The sequence below is a fragment of the Theropithecus gelada genome, chromosome 7b, assembly GCF_003255815.1.
Source record: "Theropithecus gelada isolate Dixy chromosome 7b, Tgel_1.0, whole genome shotgun sequence".
Lineage (NCBI taxonomy): Eukaryota > Metazoa > Chordata > Mammalia > Primates > Cercopithecidae > Theropithecus > Theropithecus gelada.
The window spans coordinates 70,435,166-70,456,964 of record NC_037675.1 but is presented as its reverse complement, the minus strand read 5'-3'; the positions used below and the strand labels follow the sequence as shown (position 1 = coordinate 70,456,964).

Genomic DNA, 21,799 nt, shown 5'->3' with positions numbered 1-21,799 from the left:
AAATTCTGTGAGATACCTTGTTCTAATTTTCCTTTCTGAGATCTTGCAATAGATATGGTTATAGTCTTCCCCACCCCCCTACCACCTCTTCTAAATCAAAGAAAGATTAATATATGGGGACTTTGGCCTCAGCTTAGGAACTAAACTTAAAAAGGGGTATCAGCTGGTTGGGCGCGGTGGCTCATGCCTGTAATCCCAGCACTTTGGGAGGCCAAGGTGGACAGATTATGAGGTCAGGAGTTGGAGACCAGCCTGACCAACATGGTGAAACCGCATCTCTACCAAAAATACAAAAAAATTAGCTGAGTGTGGTGGCATGCGCCTGTAATCCTAGCTATTCAGGAGGCTGAGGCAGGAGAATTGCTTGAACCCAGGAGGTGGAGGTTGCAGAGAGCCAAGATTGTGCCACTGCACTCCAGCCTGGGCAACAGAGCAAGAGTCCATCTCAAAAAAAAAAAAAAAAAAAAAAAGTGTCAGCACATTTGGCTAAGCCTACCAAAGCAGATAGCCCAGAGAAATGACTATTGGTTTATACAGAATTTTATAAACAAATGGAAGCTCAGGAATGAGGCAGATTCTTTTTCCTGGGTATGTGGTATTTTATTTATTGGTACCCATTATTAGCGATTCAGTCAGGACAGTTCAACAACCAAGGGGGTGAGGTTGATCCTTACCTGGGCCCTTACCCACAGTCTTAAGAGATGACCCTGAAGGGAGATTATATGGGTTATATAGTTCTTGGATTAAAATATGCCCTTCCTAACTCCTTCCCATTTGATCCTACTATCGACCAGCACAGTCTGGTTAGATGACAGAGGAAAGGAGACCCTAGACTCTTTCTGATATTGGCATTTTGACTTTAGCTATTTCAGATTAAAGGAGAAGCTATCTGGCTTATACAGATTTCTAGGATGAATCTCAAAAAATTATTGTATGTAAACTGTTCAGTAGCAGTTGTATTCAATCATCTCAAACCTGGGAACCAGGAAAGAAACTATTGAAAAACCTCTCTGAAGCCATTTATTGCTATGATTGTACACAGTCTTGGTTACCTTAAACAAATGGCCACTATAATTCTGCCTGTACCTGTTTTCACCATCAGTCTCTGGGTTTATTGATTTCCTCTTTTTTTTTCAGATTTCCTAGGTACCAGCGTGGGTGGAAAGAAGGAAAAAAAAGACCTTGTGTTAAAATTGCTACCAAGAAGAGAAATCAGGGCTGGGCGTGGTGGCTCACGCCTGTAATCCCAGCACTTTGGGAGGCCGAGGCGGGTGGATCACGAGGTCAGGAGTTCAAGGCCAGCCTGGCCAAGATGGTGAAACCCCGTCTCTACTGAAAATACAAAAATTAGCCAGGCATGGTGGTGGGCACCTGTAATCCCCGCTACTCAGGAGGCTGAGGCAGAGAATTGCTTGAACCTGGGAGGTGGAGGTTGCAGTGAGCCCTGATCGAGCCACTGCACTCCAGCCTGGGCAACAGAGCGAGACTCCATCTCAAAAAAAAAAAAAAAAGAGGTCATATTGCCTGAAAGTGCAATAGAAACAGTTTTTCCATGGTCTGAATTTTCAGACATTGATACCCTTCAACTATTCTTTAGATCTGAAAGTTACTTTAATTGTGTTCCAAGTCAGAAAGATTGTTTTGGTTGATGCACTTTAGTTCTATGATAGCTGATTCTTTATGAGACCTTCCATCTGCCCTCTTTTGACATACTTACTCTAAAATTGCTCTCTTTTCAAACACTATTCATTCAGCAAGTATTTATGCACCTGGTGGACTTTGGACATTGCACAGGTTCTAGGTACGCAAGAGTAAGTAAGACAGATCCAGTTCTACTCTCATCGTGTACTCAGTGTCAGTGACGTGATGAAATGGCTTATGGTAATGCTATAGAGCTTGTGCTTGGGATACCATTGAATACAGTGCCCCTTCTTTTAATTTAGGACTTCAGAAGAAAACCACCTGTCTAATAACTGCCAGAAAGATTTAGTAATCTAAATCTTCTGAATGTAAGCTTCTGACTCCATTCCTGTTCAAACTTTTCCATCTTCCAAAGGCAGCTGATATGGTGGAAAGCATATTAGGCACTGTAGCCAGACTTTGGTTGAAATCTCGGCTCTGCCATTTTCTAGCTTTGTGACTTGGGATAAGTCACTTAAATCCCCCTACATCCCTCCCCCCCCCTTTTTTTTTTTTTTTGAGACAGAGTCTTGCTCTGTCGCCTGGGCTGGAGTACAGTGGCTGGATCTCAGCTCACTGCAAGCTCTGCGTCCCGAGTTTACGCCATTCTCTTGCCTCAGCCTCCCGAGTAGCTGGGACTACAGGCACCCGCCACCTCGCCCAGCTAGTTTTTTTGTCTTTTTCAGTAGAGACAGGGTTTCACCGTGTTAGCCAGGATGGTCTCGATCTCCTGACCTCATGATCCGCCCGTCTCAGCCTCCCAAAGTGCTGGGATTACAGGCTTGAGCCACCGTGCCCAGCCCATCCCCCCTTTTTATGAGGCAGTAGGATTAAACAAGAGACTGTTGCTAGATTTAAATCAAAGTTTCTTTGCTAACCACCCTAGTGGGAGTAGAGGTAGAAGTAGGATGTTAAAAAAGTAAAATTCAGAGGAGACCCATGAGCAGAAACACTACTTGTCATAATTAACCTTATCTAGAAGAAATAGACCCAAAGGAACTTTTGGGGGATGGTAGGATCTCTGTCAAGACAACTATTTTGGGGTTCTTTAGATTCCTATTTATCCCTCTTCCCTAATTCTCTCTAGTTTGTTTTCATTTTGACTAGGCCCAGCTTCCCTTTCATCCCACCTTAGGAACCCAGTGCACTCAGACTGCCTAGAGGTTCCCACAATGGCAGTGTACGTCAGTGCCTAACTTTTCCTCATCCTCTTTCTCCATGAAAAATACGCTAATCCTGTGTCCTAGTCCCTTTCTTTTTTTATGGTTTATTAGCAAACTTGATGTTGGGCTGAGATATGAATATGATAAATATATTTTCCATTCTGGACAATTCAAATATTATTAATGTCAAATATGGAGAAAAGTTTTGTCACCCACCAAATAGATTGAGCACCTAAAGCTGGCTGAGTGAGCAGATGGGTGCAGTCTGGAACCTTTTGCTGTCATAAAAAAGATACATACATGGCAATAAGGAGGTATCTCTTCCATGAGAAAAAGGAGAGTTGTGTTAGAGGACCAAAAGCAGAAAGTACCCCTAGAGCCATATTATTTTTGGGGAAGGGATATTGTTGTAGTCTTTTTCCCTCTAAACACAGACATTGAGAAATATTTGGAATGAGTATTTGTATAAGGAGTTGGGAGTGGAGGGAGGCACTTGGAGCACAGACTGTCTAATGATACTTTGTGGCCTAGTGGAGCCATGCTCCTGGTAGGGACTAAGAGGTGATTTCTTGAGTAGATGAATGAACACTCATTTGTTTGTGTCTGGATGCATCACATTTTGCCAGTTAGCCAAGGGCACATGTTTTTCTGTGTGTACTGAGTTGTCTCATTGCTCAGAAGGAACTTGATCAGAATTTATGTGCATGTGTTCTGGATGGGTATGATACCATTATCAGTGCAGTGGAACCTTTGAATTTATCCCAAGTTCATAAATGATAACATGTTTATCTGTGTTATAAGTTCCAGGCCTCTGGCACTTTTCTCATTCACTGAAGAAGGAAGCCTACAGGATGGTCCTTAAAATGCAGCTTCTATCGATGTCCTCTTGACTTTAATCTATACATGGTATCTTTAAGGTCCACTCTCTAATTCTAATTTTCAGCACTTGGACCCTGCTTATTATGAAAGTGATCCAAATCTTCTTTCTTTCTGTATCCTTAGTTCTCCCTGCTATTGGCGGGGTGGGGGGGAAGTATTCTCTCTATTATTTCCCCCAGTGGTTTTGGTTTTTATGGGGTTTTTTGTTTTGTTTTGTTTGCTGTCTTCATCATAGAAACTGAGGGCAAATGGATTAGCGATGTTTTTTGTACGTTTAAGTCATTATATGCTTCTGGTTCTGCATGTCCCTGGTTCAGCTGCCTACCTATTCCCAAGCAGTTCAGTCTCGTTTTGCTCGTGATTGGCCTTTTCTAAGGTAGCACTTGGATTCTATCTTGGGGATCAAAAATTTGAGAAGTGTTTTAAGTGGCTTTGGTTTCATTGACAATGGAATTGTGGTGGGTGGGTGTGGGCAATGCTTAAAGGCTAAATAAAGGCTCTTCATAAGAGCACATATGCTGAGAGGTGTTTCGTCTTCTCTCTTTCCATAGCAACTTATCTGTAAGATTAAGCATTCTGCTGGTGGTATAATAAAAAATCTTAGCTCCCATTCAGAGCTGTTTATCTGCTGTTACTGGAACCTGTTTACTTTCATTCATTTCATCATCTGATTTTTGTTTCCTTCTGTTTTCCCAGGTGGCATTGGTAGGGTGGTCAACGGAGCCTTCATGGTGCTGAAAGGGCATCGATCTATTGTTAACCAAGTCCGATTTAATCCCCACACCTACATGATCTGTTCTTCTGGTGTAGAAAAGATTATCAAGGTGAGGCACCTTCCCCTTCTGTCCTTTTAGAGAAATTCTCGCAATTTATAATTAGAAGAAACTAGAACAATATATGTAGGACCTCATATCTAAACATACTAAAGGTCTATCAGAATTCTCAGATTTTGACATATTACAAAATATTAGAAAGCTGATATTAAAAAAGTGATGCCAGGCATACTGACAGTACCTGTAGTCCCAGCTACTTGGGAGGCTAAGGCAGGAGGATCACTTCGACCTAAGAGTTTGAGGCCAGCCTGGGAAGCATAGCAAAACACCATCTTAAAAAATAAAAAAATAAAATAAAAAATAAAAAAAGAAGAAGAAAGAAAGAAAGGTGATTTAAAATGCTCTTTTCAGAACCATTTAGTTTTTCATTTTAAAAAGTTTTTTTAGAGACAGGGTGTTGCTATGTTGCCCAGGCTGGACTTAAACTTCTGGGCTCAACCAGTCCTTCTGCCTGAGTCCCCCAAAGTAGCTGGAACTACAGGCATACACCACTGTACCTGGCTTGGAACCATTTTTTTTTTAAAACTAATCACTAGGCTTTGAAACAGACATTGTCTTCTAGACACTACCTTGTATGCTGCAACATTTTCAAAGGCGTTTGGCCTTGAGTATAATGAATTCTGTTTTCCAGACCTCATCTGGAGGTTAGGAGAGCCACTCTCCCCTCAGTTACTTTGTATGTACTTTGCATTAATTGCCGTCCTAATATGGCATGGATAAAACTAATGATTACCAGAATCATAATTAAATTGTCTCAGAAGATATCAAAAAAAGTACTGCGTGTGGTTGTAATTGAGGCTACTTGGGTCTGAATACTGAATACTTGCATCATTTGCACATTGGCTGAATGAACTCACCTCTGCTAAGAAATGTTTTTATAGCTGCAAAAGTGGGTCCTAGCCTGGCCTGTGTCCACAAAAGGATGACCCACTGCCTATCACTTGTATTCAAGTTGCTAGTACCATTTTTTCCACATCTGAGAAAATGAGAATTCAGGGTAAATGATTAATTCTGGAGGTCCCTGAGATAATGACTCTTAAGTAAGGATAGGTGATGTTCCTGCCAAAAGCTAAAAACACTTCGATTTTGGCTGGGTGTAGTGCATCACACCTGTAATCCCAGTACTTTGGGAGGCTGAGGCAGGAGGATCACTTGAGCCCAGGAGTTTGAGACCAGCCTGGGCAATATAGTGGGACCCAGTCTCTACAAAAAATTTAAAAATTGGCCGGGCGCGGTGGCTCAAGCCTGTGGTCCCAGCACTTTGGGAGGCCGAGATGGGCGGATCACGAGGTCAGGAGATCGAGACCATCCTGGCGAACACGGTGAAACCCCGTCTCTACTAAGAAATACAAAAAAGAATAGCCGGGCGAGATGGCGGGCGCCTGTGGTCCCAGCTGCTCGGGAGGCTGAGGCCGGAGAATGGCGTGAACCCGGGAGGCGGAGCTTGCAGTGAGCTGAGATCCGGCCACTGCACTCCAGCCTGGGCTACAGAGCGAGACTCCGTCTCAAAAAAAAAAAAAAAAAAAAAAAAAAAAAATTTAAAAATTAGTGTATACCTGTAGTCTTAGCTACTCGGGAGGCTGAGGCTAAGGGATTGCTTGAACCTAGGAGGTCGTGCTATAGTGAACCATATTCCCACCACTGCACTCCAGCTTAGGCAACAGAGTGAGACCCTATTTCAAAAAAAAAAAAAAATTCCTCAATTTTTTTATTAAAATGACTTTGAAAACCTGAGAGTTTTCAGAGAAAAACGTAAAAATTGACTTGTGATTATTCATAATTTTTCATTTTCTTTTGTTCTTAAAAAATAACTATCCAGAGCTAAATCAATTTGTACTTGATGGCAGGGGGCAGCTGTCAGAAATAAATTATTGAGGCCAGGTGTGGTGGCTCATGCCTGTAATCCCAACACTTTGGGAGGCCGAGGCAAGTGGATCACCTGAGGCCAGGAGTTCGAGACCAGCCTGGCCCAAACAGTGAACCCCTGTCTCTACTACAAATAACAAAAATTAGTCAGGTGTGGTGGTGTGTGCCTGTAGTCTCAGGTACTCAGGAGGCTGAGGCAGGAGGATTGCTTGAACCCAGGAGGCAGAGGTTGTAGTGAGCCAAGATTGTGCCACTGCACTCCAGCCTGAGTGACAAAGCGAGACTCTGTCTCCAAAAAATATATATACACACACACATATATATACACACACATATATATATACACACACATATATACATATATATATATATATAAAAATATTGGCATGTAGGTCAGTATTTTTATTTGCCCTTAGTCTAACTTCTTTGATTTAGGCTTTGCTGGTCCTGTGGATCAGAGCTGACTTTCATGGCAGCACACATTTCCCTGTGGGGCTAGAATGAGGAAATCATTTTTACTGACTTTTTCTTTTTACAGATGATGAGATTTAAATTATAAATTAACTGTCCAAGGTCACACAGCTAATTGGTGGCAAAGCTAGGATAGAGCCCCCTGCCCTTTGTTCTTCCCAGTATACCACCACATTTGCCATGCTGGTGGGAAGGCAGCAAGCAGCCCAATTCCCCTGCTGGATTCGATCTTTTCAACAGGGCAGTCATTGAAATGGCCCAGTTCCTTGCATTGCTTTCCCCTTTCCTTTGGCTGATGAGTGATAGGTTGTAATGTGTCCTCTCTGGGCCTGTTGATGTCATTCTCTTTCTCAGAGAGCTTTCTGCTTGGCCATCTCCTTTACAAGAGGAATTCCTGTTTGAGTGTGCACTCTGGGATGCTTCTATGATAAGTCTCCCTATTTATTGTTTAGTCAACTGAAGTCCTTACCCTAAATGTCGTATGTCGCAAACTAGCCAGGTTCTCAGAGGAAAAAGAAAAAAGTGTTTTCTCTGTGAGGTTATCCAGACTGAACTATGGAGCTCACCGCTCCCTGGTTTGCATGGGATCTGAACCCTGTTCCACCAGGAGGCACATTTAGCCCTTTGAAACGTTAAGTATGTACAGATGATCATAGTGAGAAGGAAAGCAGAAAGCTCTGGAGTCCTCAGCTTTGCTGTCTCATAGGTGTCATCCCCATTCACAGTCTGGCTGGGAATGACATAGCACTAAGCACTGCAGGAAGGGAGGTGGTAAGGAGAAGGATGAGACCAACAGCCATGCCGGCCTCATCTCAGTTGGAATTACTGCCTCACCCTGCACTTACATTATCCTGAAAGGCCACTGAGTCTTGACCCTTGGTTCTGTCTCCCATCTGGAAAATGAGGGTGCTGACAGTGACTTGCCACCCAGGAATGCCTTATAAATTACCTGTGCCTAACTCCTATTTTAATAAATGTCACTTTCGTGCCTGCTATTTCTGAGAGGATCAGTGGCTCACAGAGCATTAGCCAACACGTTCTGGTCCAGCCTGAGACCTGCTTTTCTCTCTCTACTCACCCTTCTCTCTGTCCTTGTCCTTTACTGCCACCTTCCTGGCTAGGAGAAGAGTCCCATTGTCAGGAACAACACAGGGAAACCCCATCTCTACGAAAAATTTAAAACTTAGCCAGGTGTGGTAGTGCCTGCTATGGTCCCAGTTACTCGGGAAGCTGAGGTGGGAGGATCACTTGGGCCCAGGATTGAAGTTGCAGTGAGCCGTGTTCATGCACTGCATTCCAGCATAGGTGACAGAACGAGACCCTTTCCCAAAGATAAAAGTGTGTCGTGATCACTTGTGTAACTCAAACACTTGTCACTTAATTGTTTTCCATGTTTATGAAGTTTGAATAAGAATTGAACTGCATCCTTTTTCTCAGCAGCCCCTTAAGCTAAACTTCACTGTGCATGGAGAGGAAAATATTTGCCTCATCTCTCCTCTTGCCTCTTCACTTCTTTCTTTCTTTTCCTTCTTTTCTTTTCTTTTCTTTCTTTTTTTTTTTTTTTTTTTTTTATTGAGACAGGATCTTACTGTGTTGCCCAGCAGGCTGGAGTACAGTGGCACGGTCATAGTTCACTGCAGCCTCAACCTCCCCAGGCTTAGGTGATCCTCCCACCTCAGGCTCCTGAGTAGCTGGGACTTCAGGTGCACACCACCACTCCTGGCTAATTTTTGTATTCTTGTGTAGAGATGGGGTTTTGCTATGTTGCGCAGGTTGGTCTGAAATTTCTGGGCTCAAGCGATCCTCCTGCCTTGGCTTCCCAAAGTGCTGGGATTACAGGTGTGAGCCACCACGCCTGGCTCTTTTTTTTTTTTTTGAGACGGAGTCTCTCTCTGTCGCCCAGGCTGGAGTGCAGTGGCGCGATTTTGGCTCACTGCAAGCTCCGCCGGGTTCACGTCATTCTCCTGCCTCAGCCTCCAGAGTAGCTGGGACTACAGGTGCCCACCACCATGCCCGGCTAATTTTTTGTATTTTTAGTAGAGACGGGGTTTCACTGAGTTAGCCAGGATGGTCTCAATCTCCTGACCTTGTGATCCGCGTGCCTCGGCCTCCCAAAGTGCTGGGATTACAGGCGTGAGCCACTGCGCCTGGCCAACGCCTGGCTCTTTCTCATGAACTTTGCCCCATGATGAGACATGTCTAGCCATATATATATATATATATATATAAAATATATATATATATATATTTTTTTTAAGACAGGGTTTTGCTCTTGTCGCCCAGGCTGGAGTACAGTGGCGCGATCTCAGCTCACTGCAACCTCCTCCTCCTGGGTTCAAGCAATTCTCCTGCCTCAGCCTCCCGAGTAGCTGGAACTACAGGCACCTGTCATCACGCTCAGCTAATTTTTGTGTTTTTGGTAGAGACAGGGTTTTACCATGTTGGTCAGGCTGATCTTGAACTCCTGACCTCAAGTGATCCACCCACCTCAGCCTCCCAAAGTGCTGGGATTACAAGGTTGAGCCACCGCGCCTGACTGCCACATTTAACATGTAACGGGAAGTTGGTTTTTTCATTGATTCCCTTCTGAGTTGTTAACTTTCCAGTGTAAAGAAATTACCAATTTCACAAATGGTTGGAATTGATATATTAATATTAAGCATTAGAACCAAGATAATAGGGAGGGTCAGTACTTATAATGTTCAGAAGCCTCCCTGAGGGTGGGTTTTAACATTCTGGTTGAGGCGTTCAATTGCCAAATGAAAGAGAAGACATCACATTTATTGGTGTTGGGTATAGGCTTTGGTATCATTCTCATTTACACATATGAGAAACAGGCTTTCAAGTGTGAGGTCATTTGCTCAGAGCCACAGGAAATGACAGGGCTGGGGTTCCTACCTGCTCCCCTTACTCCTGAAGCACTGTGAGTCCCTTGAGGATTGAAGACTGGCAGTCTGGAGTGAAGGTTTTGTTTTGCTCTGAATCTTAGGATTGCATGAGACCCATCTAATCTACTGTTTAGAGGGAGGAGCTGAGCATCACCCACTAACTAGGAGTGAGTGGGAATCCACACTCAAGACTCCTGCCTCTTAATCCTGCGTTTCACTCCATTACTCCAGGCTTCAGGAATGAACAGTCTACCTCAGCTTAATACATTCCAGAGCCCAAACACAAACTAACTTTCAGTGTTAAGACTTTCATTCCTGAAGGGAAAAATGTGGAGCTGGGGTAATAATACATTGGAACTTAAAAATGGGCTTGGTGAGGGGTTAAGCCAGCATCTCACTGTTGTGATTTTGTACTTTTGTTAACAAATTCTGAGTTTCTGTGAGGTACAAATAGATTTATCTTTATATTAGAGAACATGGTTAATGACATTTTACCACTTTTAAACTGGAGAGGTGAGAGATTTGGCTCAGAATTATGAATAAGATGCAAAAAAAAAAAAATCCTAAAAGCTTTCCCTTTTGGACCCCTCAGCTTCCTTTCTAAGCCACCAATCTCTTTTATTCCCTTAGACATCTGTTTGCAGAGATAGTAATAATAGCTTAAGCCACATGCTGGAGACCGTGTGTAAACCTTCAGATAAACCCTTTATTTTATTCTACTTATTTTATGGTAACTGTAGTCTAGTGTTTCTCAAAAGTTGGTCTTCCTACTTATTCATCCCTTGAGTGGTTAAAAATGCATGGTCCTGATACCTGTTCATGACTTACTGAATCAGAACCTCTAAGAGTAGGACTCAGGATTCAACATTATAATTGCTCTTCTGGTGATTCTTGTGTACTCCAAAGTGAAAACCAATCCCTTAAAATTCTCTAGGGTGAGATTATGAAGCTGGAGAGGAGAGAACATCTGAGCAACATCTAGAGTTATGGGTAGGGAAAAAAGTTGAAGGAGGAATGAATCTGAGTTGGGAACTGGTGGAGAGATGCTAATCTAGAAGGTTTCTTCAGCCTCTTTGGAACTGGGGGGTCCTCTGCAGAGACACTACCTCTCAGGAATTGCCAAGTAAAGCATGGCAGGAATGGGACTCAGGAGAATTCCCACAGGGAGGTGCATTTGTCCTTAGATAGCATTTGGGGAAACGAAGTCTTGGTCTAGATGAAGGATGGGGAATGAGGGGCCACTGTTTTCTGGGTTGGATGCCATCTAAAGATAGACACCAGCCTGTCAGGCAAGAAGATTGCCTGGGATTTCATCTGAGTTGCCATGACTACAGGCTGATGTAACTGGGCTGCTTTGTGCTGCTGTGAACCAGTCTGGCAGTCAGGTGGAGCTAATCGTTCTCATTTGCAGTGACAGCTTAATTACCTTGCACTTGAATTTTGCATAACAGTAAAGTTGAGCCTTTAAGTCAGGCAGACCTGAGTTTGAGTCCTAGCTCTGCTGCCTTTTATCGATGAGTCCATGTCCCTGACCATGGAGTAGAGGGGTATTATGAGTGGGGCTGCAGTTACCTGTCCTTGGGGCATGTGTCCTACCTACTCCTATAGCTAACAGACTTGTTGGGGAGCAAGCCAGCAGCTCCCTGGTTAAGAGAACCCAGTTTCCTGGGTAACTGGTGCCTGTATATCCAAGAGGGAACTGCAGTGTAGGCAGTTGGCTATTCTTATCAAGCTCCAGTGAGCAATTCCCATCAGTTAAAAATAGGAATGTTGCAGTTGGGCAGAAGTGGAGCCATAGGCTCAGATATTAACTACCATAGAGGGCTGAGTGCTGGGTCTGTTTACATTTCGGAAAAGTGGTACCTCTCTGTGCACAGCTTCGGTCTTCTGAAAGTCTTTAACACCTTGGCCAGTCTTCAAGTCATCCTCTATCCTCCAGGATTGTTATTATAATGTCCAACTACTAATAGATGAAACTAAAAGGGAGGAAGATTCTGGTGGAGAAAGTATGTGATTACCCTGGGCCTAGAGACAAGACTTAGGTAGGTCTCTTGACACTAGACTAATACTGTGTTCTAGACCATGCTTTTCCCCACATCTGATTCTAAAAGCCTCAGTTTTCATACACAGCCCACATGATCCAGTCTAGTAAAGAACATATTTTTAAGTTGGTTAGCAAGTCCTAACTAAATTACAAGGAGGGTCTGGGGAAGTTCTGCCTTGGTGTTCTTTATTACCACCAGTGAAAGAATACTTTCCAGTTACTCCTTGTTGCTTTTGTTTTTCATTTTCTGTACAGATCTGGAGCCCATACAAGCAGCCAGGATGTACTGGAGACCTCGATGGTCGGATTGAGGACGATTCCCGCTGCCTCTATACCCATGAAGAGTACATCAGCCTTGTGCTGAACAGTGGGAGTGGCCTGTCACATGACTACGCCAACCAGTCGGTCCAGGAAGACCCGCGGATGATGGCCTTCTTTGACTCCCTGGTACGCCGAGAGATCGAGGGCTGGAGCTCTGACTCAGACAGTGACCTCAGTGAGAGTACTATCCTGCAACTGCACGCAGGGGTCAGCGAGCGCTCAGGCTACACTGACTCAGAGTCTTCGGCCTCACTGCCTCGCTCCCCGCCTCCCACAGTAGATGAGTCTGCCGACAACGCCTTCCACCTGGGGCCCCTGCGGGTCACCACCACAAACGCAGTAGCCTCAACTCCACCAACACCCACGTGTGAGGACGCAGCCTCTCGCCAGCAGCGTCTGTCTGCTCTGCGGCGCTACCAAGACAAACGCCTCCTGGCCCTTTCCAATGAGTCCGATTCTGAGGAGAATGTCTGTGAGGTGGAACTAGACACAGATCTCTTTCCCCGGCCACGGTCACCCAGCCCCGAAGATGAATCCAGCAGTTCCAGCAGCTCTAGCAGCTCCGAGGATGAGGAGGAGCTGAATGAACGCCGAGCCTCTACCTGGCAGCGGAATGCCATGCGGCGTCGACAGAAGACAACCCGAGAAGACAGGCCCAGTGCCCCAGTCAAGCCCACCAACACTTACATTGGAGAAGACAACTATGATTACCCCCAGATCAAAGTGGATGACCTCTCCTCCTCCCCCACCTCATCTCCTGAGCGGAGCACTTCCACACTAGAGATTCAGCCAAGCCGGGCCTCACCGACTTCTGACATAGAATCAGTTGAGCGAAAAATTTATAAAGCTTACAAGTGGCTCCGCTACTCTTATATCTCCTACTCAAATAACAAAGATGGAGAGACCTCCTTGGTGACCGGGGAGGCAGATGAAGGGAGAGCAGGAACCAGCCACAAAGACAACCCAGCCCCTTCTTCCAGTAAGGAAGCCTGTCTAAACATAGCAATGGCCCAGAGGAAACAGGACCTGCCCCCTGAAGGCTGCAGCAAGGATGCTTTTAAAGAAGAGACTCCTAGAAATCCCAGCAATGGCCCAGGCCATGAGCACAGCAGCCATGCTTGGGCAGAGGTGCCAGAAGGTACCTCTCAGGACACTGGCAATAGCGGCTCTGTAGAGCACCCTTTTGAAGCCAAGAAGCTCAATGGAAAGGCCCTGAGTAGTCGGGCTGAGGAGCCGCCTTCTCCTTCTGTCCCCAAGGCATCTGGCTCCACTCTCAACATCGGGTCTGGCAACTGTCCCAGGACCCAGTCTGATGACAGTGAGGAGAGGAGCCTCGAAACCATCTGTGCCAACCATAACAATGGACGCTTACACCCTCGTCCCATTCACCCTCACAATAACGGGCAGAACTTGGGGGAGCTGGAGGCAGTGGCCTACTCTTCCCCAGGACACTCAGACACTGACCGTGATAACTTGTCCCTGACGGGGACACTCCTACACAAAGATTGTTGCGGGTCTGAAATGGCCTGTGAGACCCCCAATGCTGGAACAAGAGAGGACCCCACTGACACCCCAGCCATAGATAGCAGCAGGGCTGTTCATGGCCACAGTGGCCTCAAAAGGCACCGAATTGAATTGGAAGATACAGATTCAGAGAATTCCTCCTCAGAGAAGAAATTAAAAACATGATAAATACAAAGGGAAAACAAAAAGCTACAAAAGTAGCCTTACCAAAAAAAAAAAAAAAAAAAAAAAAAATCTGTTTAGTGAATACAGAGGAAAGGAAACAAAGTATTAAAGGCACATGAAACCAGGGCCTGAAATTTTGTGTCTGATGCTGCTCCCTTCTATCCAACATTCAACAACGGGTCTGAATGTCTAGCTGGCCGTTGGCTTGTGCTGTGTTAAGAAAGGGAAAAAAAAACACCCCAAGTGATTCCTTTCTAGTGAGGCGTGAGCGTAGTGTGCCGTGCAAGGCTCTGTGGAAGTAATTCTTTGTTGAGACGTTCAACTTGTTCTTGTGTACGCACACTGGCACGTGTGCGCTCATTGTCTCATAAGACCTTTCTTTCAGTTCTCCATCAGAAAGGACTTTGTGAATTTGTACTTTTTGCCATCTCACCCTGTTTACATGCCATAGGTGTTCTGGTCTGGATGATGGGTGCCTGTTAAATCAGGTTGTGCTGCCAGTGAGTTGTAGATTTATGCTGGAAGAATGGAGAATGGAAACAGGCCTTCAGCCCATTGGCTGCACTGGAGAGGAAAGCATGGTTCCTTTCTTAAAGAAATCTTCCGTGTTTTCTCTAAGTAACACTTCTTTATTGAGCATTTAATGTGGACATACTATAAAAAAGGAGAAATTTTAATGCTAATGAGGGGTTTAGCACTTCAGATTCAAGAGAATATAGATTCCTGATAAATTTCACTGTTTGCAAATTGAGCAGTGCTGCAACATGTACTGTATGAAGGCCATAAAATAGAGCTAGTCATGGATAACAGACTTTAACCAGTTAGGTGCTAGATCCTAAGAGGCACTCACAAGGCCAGCAGGTGCTTCCTTGGCTCCCGTGATGGATCGAGGCATAGTGAAAGAAGGGCAAAGACAGCTTTCCAGAGCTTTGTGCTCAGACTACTAAAGTAGTTGTTATAGGTGTGTTAATGAAGAAGCTTAGTGAGGAGCAGAATGTGGTACTATATTCATTTAACTCAACCCAGGACTATTGGTCAGAAGTGATGGGACTGGCATCTTCCCTCAGACTTGCAGTTGATAGAGGCTGTGGTGTTCTCACTAGACTTTGCAAAGCAGTAGGCGTCTCAAGGTAACAGATTCTTATTGAGTAGGTCTATTAAGAGTCAGAGGGTGAGGGAGAGGAGTCTCCGGCTTATGACTGCTGGTTCCCATGAGTCTTAAGTCTTCTGGTTCCCATAAAAGACTCAGTTTTATTGAGGTAGATACAGGTTTAGAAGAGAAAAGAGCAACAGATTTTCAGCGTTGCAGTCACTCGGTTATCTGTGAAGGGTTGTGCAAAACAGGAAGGTCTAGGAATGACTAGATATCTTGTTGGCATAAATGTTATGAAAAGGCAGAATACTGGCAAGAAATGAGGAAGAGAGAGAAAAACAATATAACTTTCTTGAGTGCAAAGGTGCTAGACAATTAGGAGCCCAGCTGGGACTGGTGCAGGAAGGGCCGAACGCTGACTAGTGTGGCCTCACTGCCCCAGCCTTCCTTTTAGAGGAAGGCCTGACCTGCTGGAACTGGGGCCAAGGGGAGGCTGCCTATGAAGGCAGAAGACGTGGATGAATTCAGGCACTGGGGGTGGGGGGGTTATTTATAAACACAAGGTGGTTGATTTAAGCCAAAAGGAGATACCATCCTGATAAGCTCTGTGAAAGAGAAGATGTGCCTGGTGTGTGTGATGCGGCTGGGGTATGAAAACACTGAGAAGGAGATGAAGGAGTGTGCGTAGCATGGGGGTGTGTACAACTTAACACCTGGACTTTTACTGGGGGAATGGGAAAGTGATTCTGTAACCAACATTAGAATTGCTTTGGATTTGTAATCAAATTGGTTCTATGATTTGTCTTTGACTATTCACAGATAATTGTAAATGCTGGTTTTATAAGCCCAAGTCATTTTACATTTGCTTTTCCAAAATGTATTAAATTTGAATTTTTTAATCCTTTATATACAAAAAAAAATATATGATCACTCAGTGTGTGTTTCTCTTCCCCTTCTTAGTCAGCACACCCAGTCCTTCATTTTATTCTATTCTATTTTATTTTCATCAGCACATAGCCTCTTCTGACTTCTCAAAGGACAATCCACAAATCTTCCTGAAGAGAAGTAGTTAAAGTTCCCTTAGGAACTAGCTGCTTGGTAGTTACAATTCCCAAATGCAGAATTTGGTCTTTTCATGTTAAAAGCCTTAATCTCATTTGGGTACTCAAAAGAGAAGTCAGAGTTTATTCTGGTTAACTTGAGAAGCCAAGAAAGATCATTTTTAGTAAGTATGCCTTCCATCCTTGGCAAAGGCTTCCCAGCATCCTAGGCTCAGCTCACCGGGTGATAGGCCCCATAAAACACACACATGAGCAGGGTGAGAAATGCTTGCTTTATAGCTGCTCCACCCTCATCTCCAGAGATTTTTGTGTCTGTGGTTGTGGGTCTGGACACCTGGCAGGAACCACTTTTAGAGTACCTTTGCCTAAACTCTTTTAGAATTGAGGCCCCAACTTTGACGGCGCATTTAATACCCAATTTCTTCCATAATAGATATTTTTAATAGCAGAACAGATGGCACTGATTAGATCAAGAACTATTTGGAAGTGCCTCTTAAGTTTTTTTCCTGCATCCTGTACATAAAGTTTTAAGTGGCAGGTCCAGATATGTAAAATCATTTCTCTCTATTTTCCAGCTGGTTGTATTAGTGATTCTCTAGGACAGCAGGTAAATGAGTTAAATAAGTTGTTGGCTTGGGGCAAGTGAAGTTTGTGACTATGCTTGATTTAATAAGCTGAGAGTCTCTTGTTTGTCTGTCAAGGTGCCTTCCTCTGCTGAAGCCTTACCTCCTTCTCACCCAGCAACAGTTAACTCTTCTCTTGTGTATATGCAAATAAACCTATTATTCACTTCTCACGTCTTCCTCTTCTCTTCCAGGGAAGACTTGGTTGCTTAGACACATCTCCTTTATTTCTTTTCTGTTTTAATTCTTACCTAGTTGGAAACTTGATTGAAAGCTATGCTGAAAACTAGAAGGAAAACTGCAGTGTTCCACATCCATGACAATGGTCATTGTCACTTTTAGGTATTGGGACAAAGGTCACATCTGGACAACAAAATGCAGGGTAGGAGGAGGTATTTATTTGGTCTCCTTTACTGTGTTTAAAGGGACGTAAGATGGCGAGACCCTGGAATTGATAATTTTATTAGTTGGAACAGAGGGAACAATGCAGTGAAGTGACATTACAAACGGCTTCCAGAGAAATATTTTCTGATGTTTCCAAATACCAAATTGCATTTCCTGCCTTGCCCCAGGCATGCACTGCAAACTTTTTCAAAAAAAAAAAAAAAAAAAAAAAAACCAAGCTCATATCTCTTGTCTGTAAAGCTGCCTGCTACAGTTAACTGAAAAATTCTTGTCAACCAAGGCTTGTCAGGAAAACATGCTTCCAAAGGAAGACTGTCCTTCCCCCATGACCTAAGCAAGACAGCATGCCACGATTGAAACACTAAGGTGAAGTAAGGCTCAGTGAGTCCCAGCCTTGCAGCAGCAGGATAGTGGTTTTGAACAAACTGTGTGGTTCTCAGGTGGGATATTCGGATCTGAGTGCTCATTTGTCCTTGAGCACTCATACTGGAATGAAATTACATGAATTCAAATAGTTAAAAGTAATTTTGAATTTCTTAATGATGCTTCTCACATGCAATAGTGCACGTGGATCGAAAACCTGTCTGAATCCTAACTGCATTTCATTGTTAGAACAATGGTGGTAAGATGCTTCTCAGAATGGAGGCTTAGAGGCAAAACTTAAACTTCCCTGTGCCCTGCACTAACATGGCCCAGATAAGCAACAGCAGTTACTCTGTTCAGTTCACAACAGGATTTACTCGAATGTGCAGAGGATCTAGCGGTGCTTATCTGCAAGACAGTTATGTATTAAGAAAATAGGATATCTAATGTTTCAAAGTACTGAAGTTGGGAAATGACTCCTTTGGGCTTATGGAGTCTCTACTTAAATCCAATTCCTTCTGTTCCAGCTCCTCTGTGTGTCTCTCCTAGGGATCAGAAGGCTCTCTAGCTCTCACTCTGATAAGCTCTCATTTTTAAAACGTCTCTGTAGTGCCCACCAGAACCAGCGAGCCAAGATCTTTGGCAAGTGTACAGCTGCTCAGAGCCTCAAGTTTTACCTCTGTAAAATGGGTTCAGCACATTGTCAAGAGATCAAATGAGCAGATATGTATATATATGCTATCTATATGTTATATAATATACAAACTATGATAGAATAATATACAATGATTATATAATAATTATATATAAGCTATACATAGCTTGGAACAATGTCTGTTTAGAAAGCACTGAAATGTTTGCTATCATTAGTACATTCTCTCTTTTTGGCTTTCATTGCTTGTTGATGCCAGTGTGCACACCACGTAGAAGACTTTTTTGGATGGAGTCTGCTGAGAAAGTAACCTCTCCTTCCGAGAAAGAATGTACTGTACCTCAGTAAGTCTTAACCTGAAAACACACAAAAAAGAGTAAATTATTCCCATTATAGTGGACCTGACTAAAGCAGAGTTTGGGGCCTTGGACACCACCTCCAACTTGGGAAGCCAACTGTCTAGAAGCTCCACCTGAAATCTGGGAGCTTAAAACAAAGCGAGGCCTGGCTGACAGAGACCTCTCAGCTCCTTGCTTATGACCACCCTTACCATGAGTGCCTGACCTCCTGACAGCCTCACTGATTCCTGGAATTTGGTACCAGCTCTCCACTTTCTGCAAGTCTGCAGGGGTTGGGGTGAGTAGTGGCAGATTTTATTAAACTATAGTCTTAATATGGTGGTGCTGAAGATGACAGGCCTCGGGAGCTGGGACAGCAAACTTCTCTCCGGCCTTCAGAGCTAAAAGTTTCCTATCTGGCATTGGGCCAGCCCTAAGAGAATCAGGAAAGTGGCAAGCCATGGAAATGCTCTGCGTCTCTGCCAAAGAAAAGTTTTGACCAGAGTTTTCCATGCAGGATTGGTGTGTGGGTGTGCATGCACACGTATGCATTTGGTAACATCTGATTCAAGAAGAAGCCAAACCATAAAACAAAAACAAGAGAAGTCTGACTAGTCCAAGGGGAAGGAGGGTCAGAGTGCAATCCTGGCCCACTAAACCCTCGGGACAGATGTAGATGGAACCTGAATCCCAGGAGCACATGCGTGGCACTTGGAAAGGCAGTGGAGTGAGAGAGGAAGGTTTTGAATTGCTGGTGGAAAAAAGGCGATGGAATTATACTTAGGGAAAAAAGCTTTTCAAATAAGACACATCTGCCAGAAGAGAAGCCAGAGCAAGGGTGGGGATATGGGGAGGGCAGAGAAGAGTCCAGGCCGAAGTAAGCATTTCTGAGCTTATCCTGAAGGAGAGGGAGTGGTTAGCTGCATCACCCAGTTCAGCTCCCTCATTTTAGAGGTTGAGAGGCAAGGCCAGTGAGAGGCTGGGCTTGACTTTTGAGGCTATGCTCTCTTCACGTCTTGCTGCTTCCTTCACTAAGATGTGGTTCTTGATTGGTGAAGTGCTTACCTTGACCTCCCCACCCTCACCCAGCACGACTCCAGTGGGGACTCTGATGACAACATGCAGCAGTAGCAAGGAACTGAATATGGTCTGTGAGGAGGCAGGGTGAGGATGGAGCCTTTGGCAAAGGAAAACACAGGGTCAGCTGTGCTTGGATCACCATCACCGCTAGAAAATCATCACTCAGACTAACGTGACTTGTCTCTGCACCTCGCTTAGCAACTCTAACCACTCCCAGGTTACTGAATGCTGTCCTGGTGTTTCAGCCCCCTGGAGATGTAAATGAATCCTTTGGATGACTTTTAGAGAAGAGCAATAAACGTGTTAGGGTACTGGAAGAAAAGCAAAAGGGACCAGAGGGTAGGAGCTGAATCATTAGGTTGTAGGTATGCAGAGGCTTTAGAATGGGAGAAGACCTTTCAGGTTGTAAGCACCCAAGGGCCAGAAGAGGAAAGGACAAGTTTTAAATGGAATATGCCCAGTTGCAGGCCCAAGAAGACTGGCTCAAATTGCTGTTCTCTTCTCGTCTGTTGGGTCCTGGTATGGTCTTTTTCCTAAACTGGCTGTGATAAGCAGCTTATAGCTCATATCCTGTTATCTTTATCCTAGTTTTAAACATCCCTGCTCAAAGCAAACTCAAGCACTTTGTTTCTCAAGCAGCTGCCTAGGTTGGAATTCTATGGGCCGGAGCTGCCAAGTTCAGCCTCAGTGGGGAAGGCTGGTCAATGCCAATAGGTGGAACAACTGGCCATTCCACCCAGCTGTTCCACCCCACAGTCCCAGACTGTCTCATTCCAGGTCTTGCTGACTGTGGGGGCGAGAGTTGCCACAAAGATGAATTTTTCCTTCTGCTCAGGCCGGTGTCCAAATCCTGAAACTCCCCCAACTTGTCCTTTGGAGAGACCCGCGGAGATGTCCCAGGCTTGGGGCCCCGCTGAACCAGGGTGTGTGGCGTAATTTCTCATGAGGCTGGCTGAGTCCGCAGTTACATTTGATTTACTGACCCTCCCTCTCCTCTCCTGACTTGGGATCCAGTAGGCAACCTCACTCCCTACTAAGACCAGCAGACATGCTTGAGGGATCACTGAGGGGTAGGAGTGTGGACCCTCTGTCTGTTACACACGACACTGTTTCTGCCGCTTCATCCCTTGGGTCAATATGGGTGGCTTAAAGAATTCAGGAAAAGGTGAGTTCTTGGATTTCACTTGGAAGGAAGGAAAGAGTTGACTGGACTGATTCTAACGCTGGTGCACTAGGGAGAAGGGGAGCCCGGAAGAAGGCTGGGGGCCCTGAAAAGGTGGAGGACCAAAGGCGAACGTGCCTCTAGGGTCTGCTTGGAAAAGAAGTCAAACTTACTGGATAAACTGGAATTGCCAGGACAGCAGGTCTAACAGGCCAAGCTAGGTCTTCATTCAAGAGGATTAACTCATTTGTGTCAAATCAGATAATTTAGGCTCTCTATTCTAATTGGAATTGACTCTTGTGATTACTAATCCAGGAATGGATCAAGGACTCTGCACTTCAGCCGTGGGTTCCTACAGGGCCAGGGACAAGTCCTTGACAGGCAGAAGGAAGATCTGTTGGCCAGGCCCTTACCATGAGGACCTGACCTCACAGCAGGTGACAGCCTCTTGGATTCCTGGAATTCCTGATGCCAGGTCTCCACTTTCCTCAAGCTCCAGGGTTCCCACTTTCAATGTTTAGAATAACAGGAAGCTCTAAGATAATCTATGGGTAACCAAGGGCAAAACTGCTCTGTGTGTCTGCAGTCCGTAGAGGCCTGTTGCTATCACACTGTGGCCCACAGGAATGGTGCCTCCTCACCTGTGTGCCACCATCCTGCAAGCTCCATCCAATGGAGCAGCCAGTCCAGGAAAGGGAGGTTCTTGAGCACTGCAGTTTTCCTTCCCTTCATTCACTCCCTGCTGCCCATGCTGAGGACACTGCGGGCTCTCCTGGCAGGCTTGCATCCTCCCCTGCCCAGCCGCCCTCTTTCCCCTCTTCGCCTCAGGCCAGCTAGCCCCAAACAGCAGGCGCGGGAGCCCAGGTTGTTGCAAAGTTGGAGTGGAGGGAAAATCTGAGCCCAGCACACATCCCTGGACCCTTGCGGAGCCCACAGTACACGGTCTTTCTTCTTCTCAGCCCCCACTGTGACTTTAGGGGTCAAGAGGGGTTCAGCTGCCCAGTTTCCCAGACTGCTTCAAACTTACTCCCCTGAGGAAGCATTGCCGGGGTGAGGATGCCACACTCTCCCAGAGGCAGTGGGATCAGAGGGCAAGAATAAGAAGTGTCTTCCCATCATCCCTGCTTTCTCGTGACCTAATGAGCTTATTCTGACTCTAAGCTGTCTCCCTGAGCCCTGAATTCTTTC

The 21,799-nt window shown here is 44.9% G+C and overlaps 1 protein-coding gene across 4 annotated transcripts in view; it reads left to right on the top strand.

Moving 5' to 3' along the window:
* The window catches only part of DCAF5 (DDB1 and CUL4 associated factor 5), a 108,980-nt gene extending 92,199 nt beyond the window's left edge, over positions 1-16,781 (top strand). For all 4 annotated transcript variants that reach the window (XM_025391604.1, XM_025391603.1, XM_025391605.1 and 1 more), the window contains exons 8-9: positions 4,419-4,546; positions 12,080-16,781. In XM_025391604.1, the coding sequence (XP_025247389.1) occupies positions 4,419-4,546; positions 12,080-13,834 (1,883 nt within the window). In that variant the 3' untranslated portion in view covers positions 13,835-16,781. The remainder of the gene's footprint in view (positions 1-4,418; positions 4,547-12,079) is intronic.
* The last annotated feature ends 5,018 nt before the right edge of the window (positions 16,782-21,799 follow it).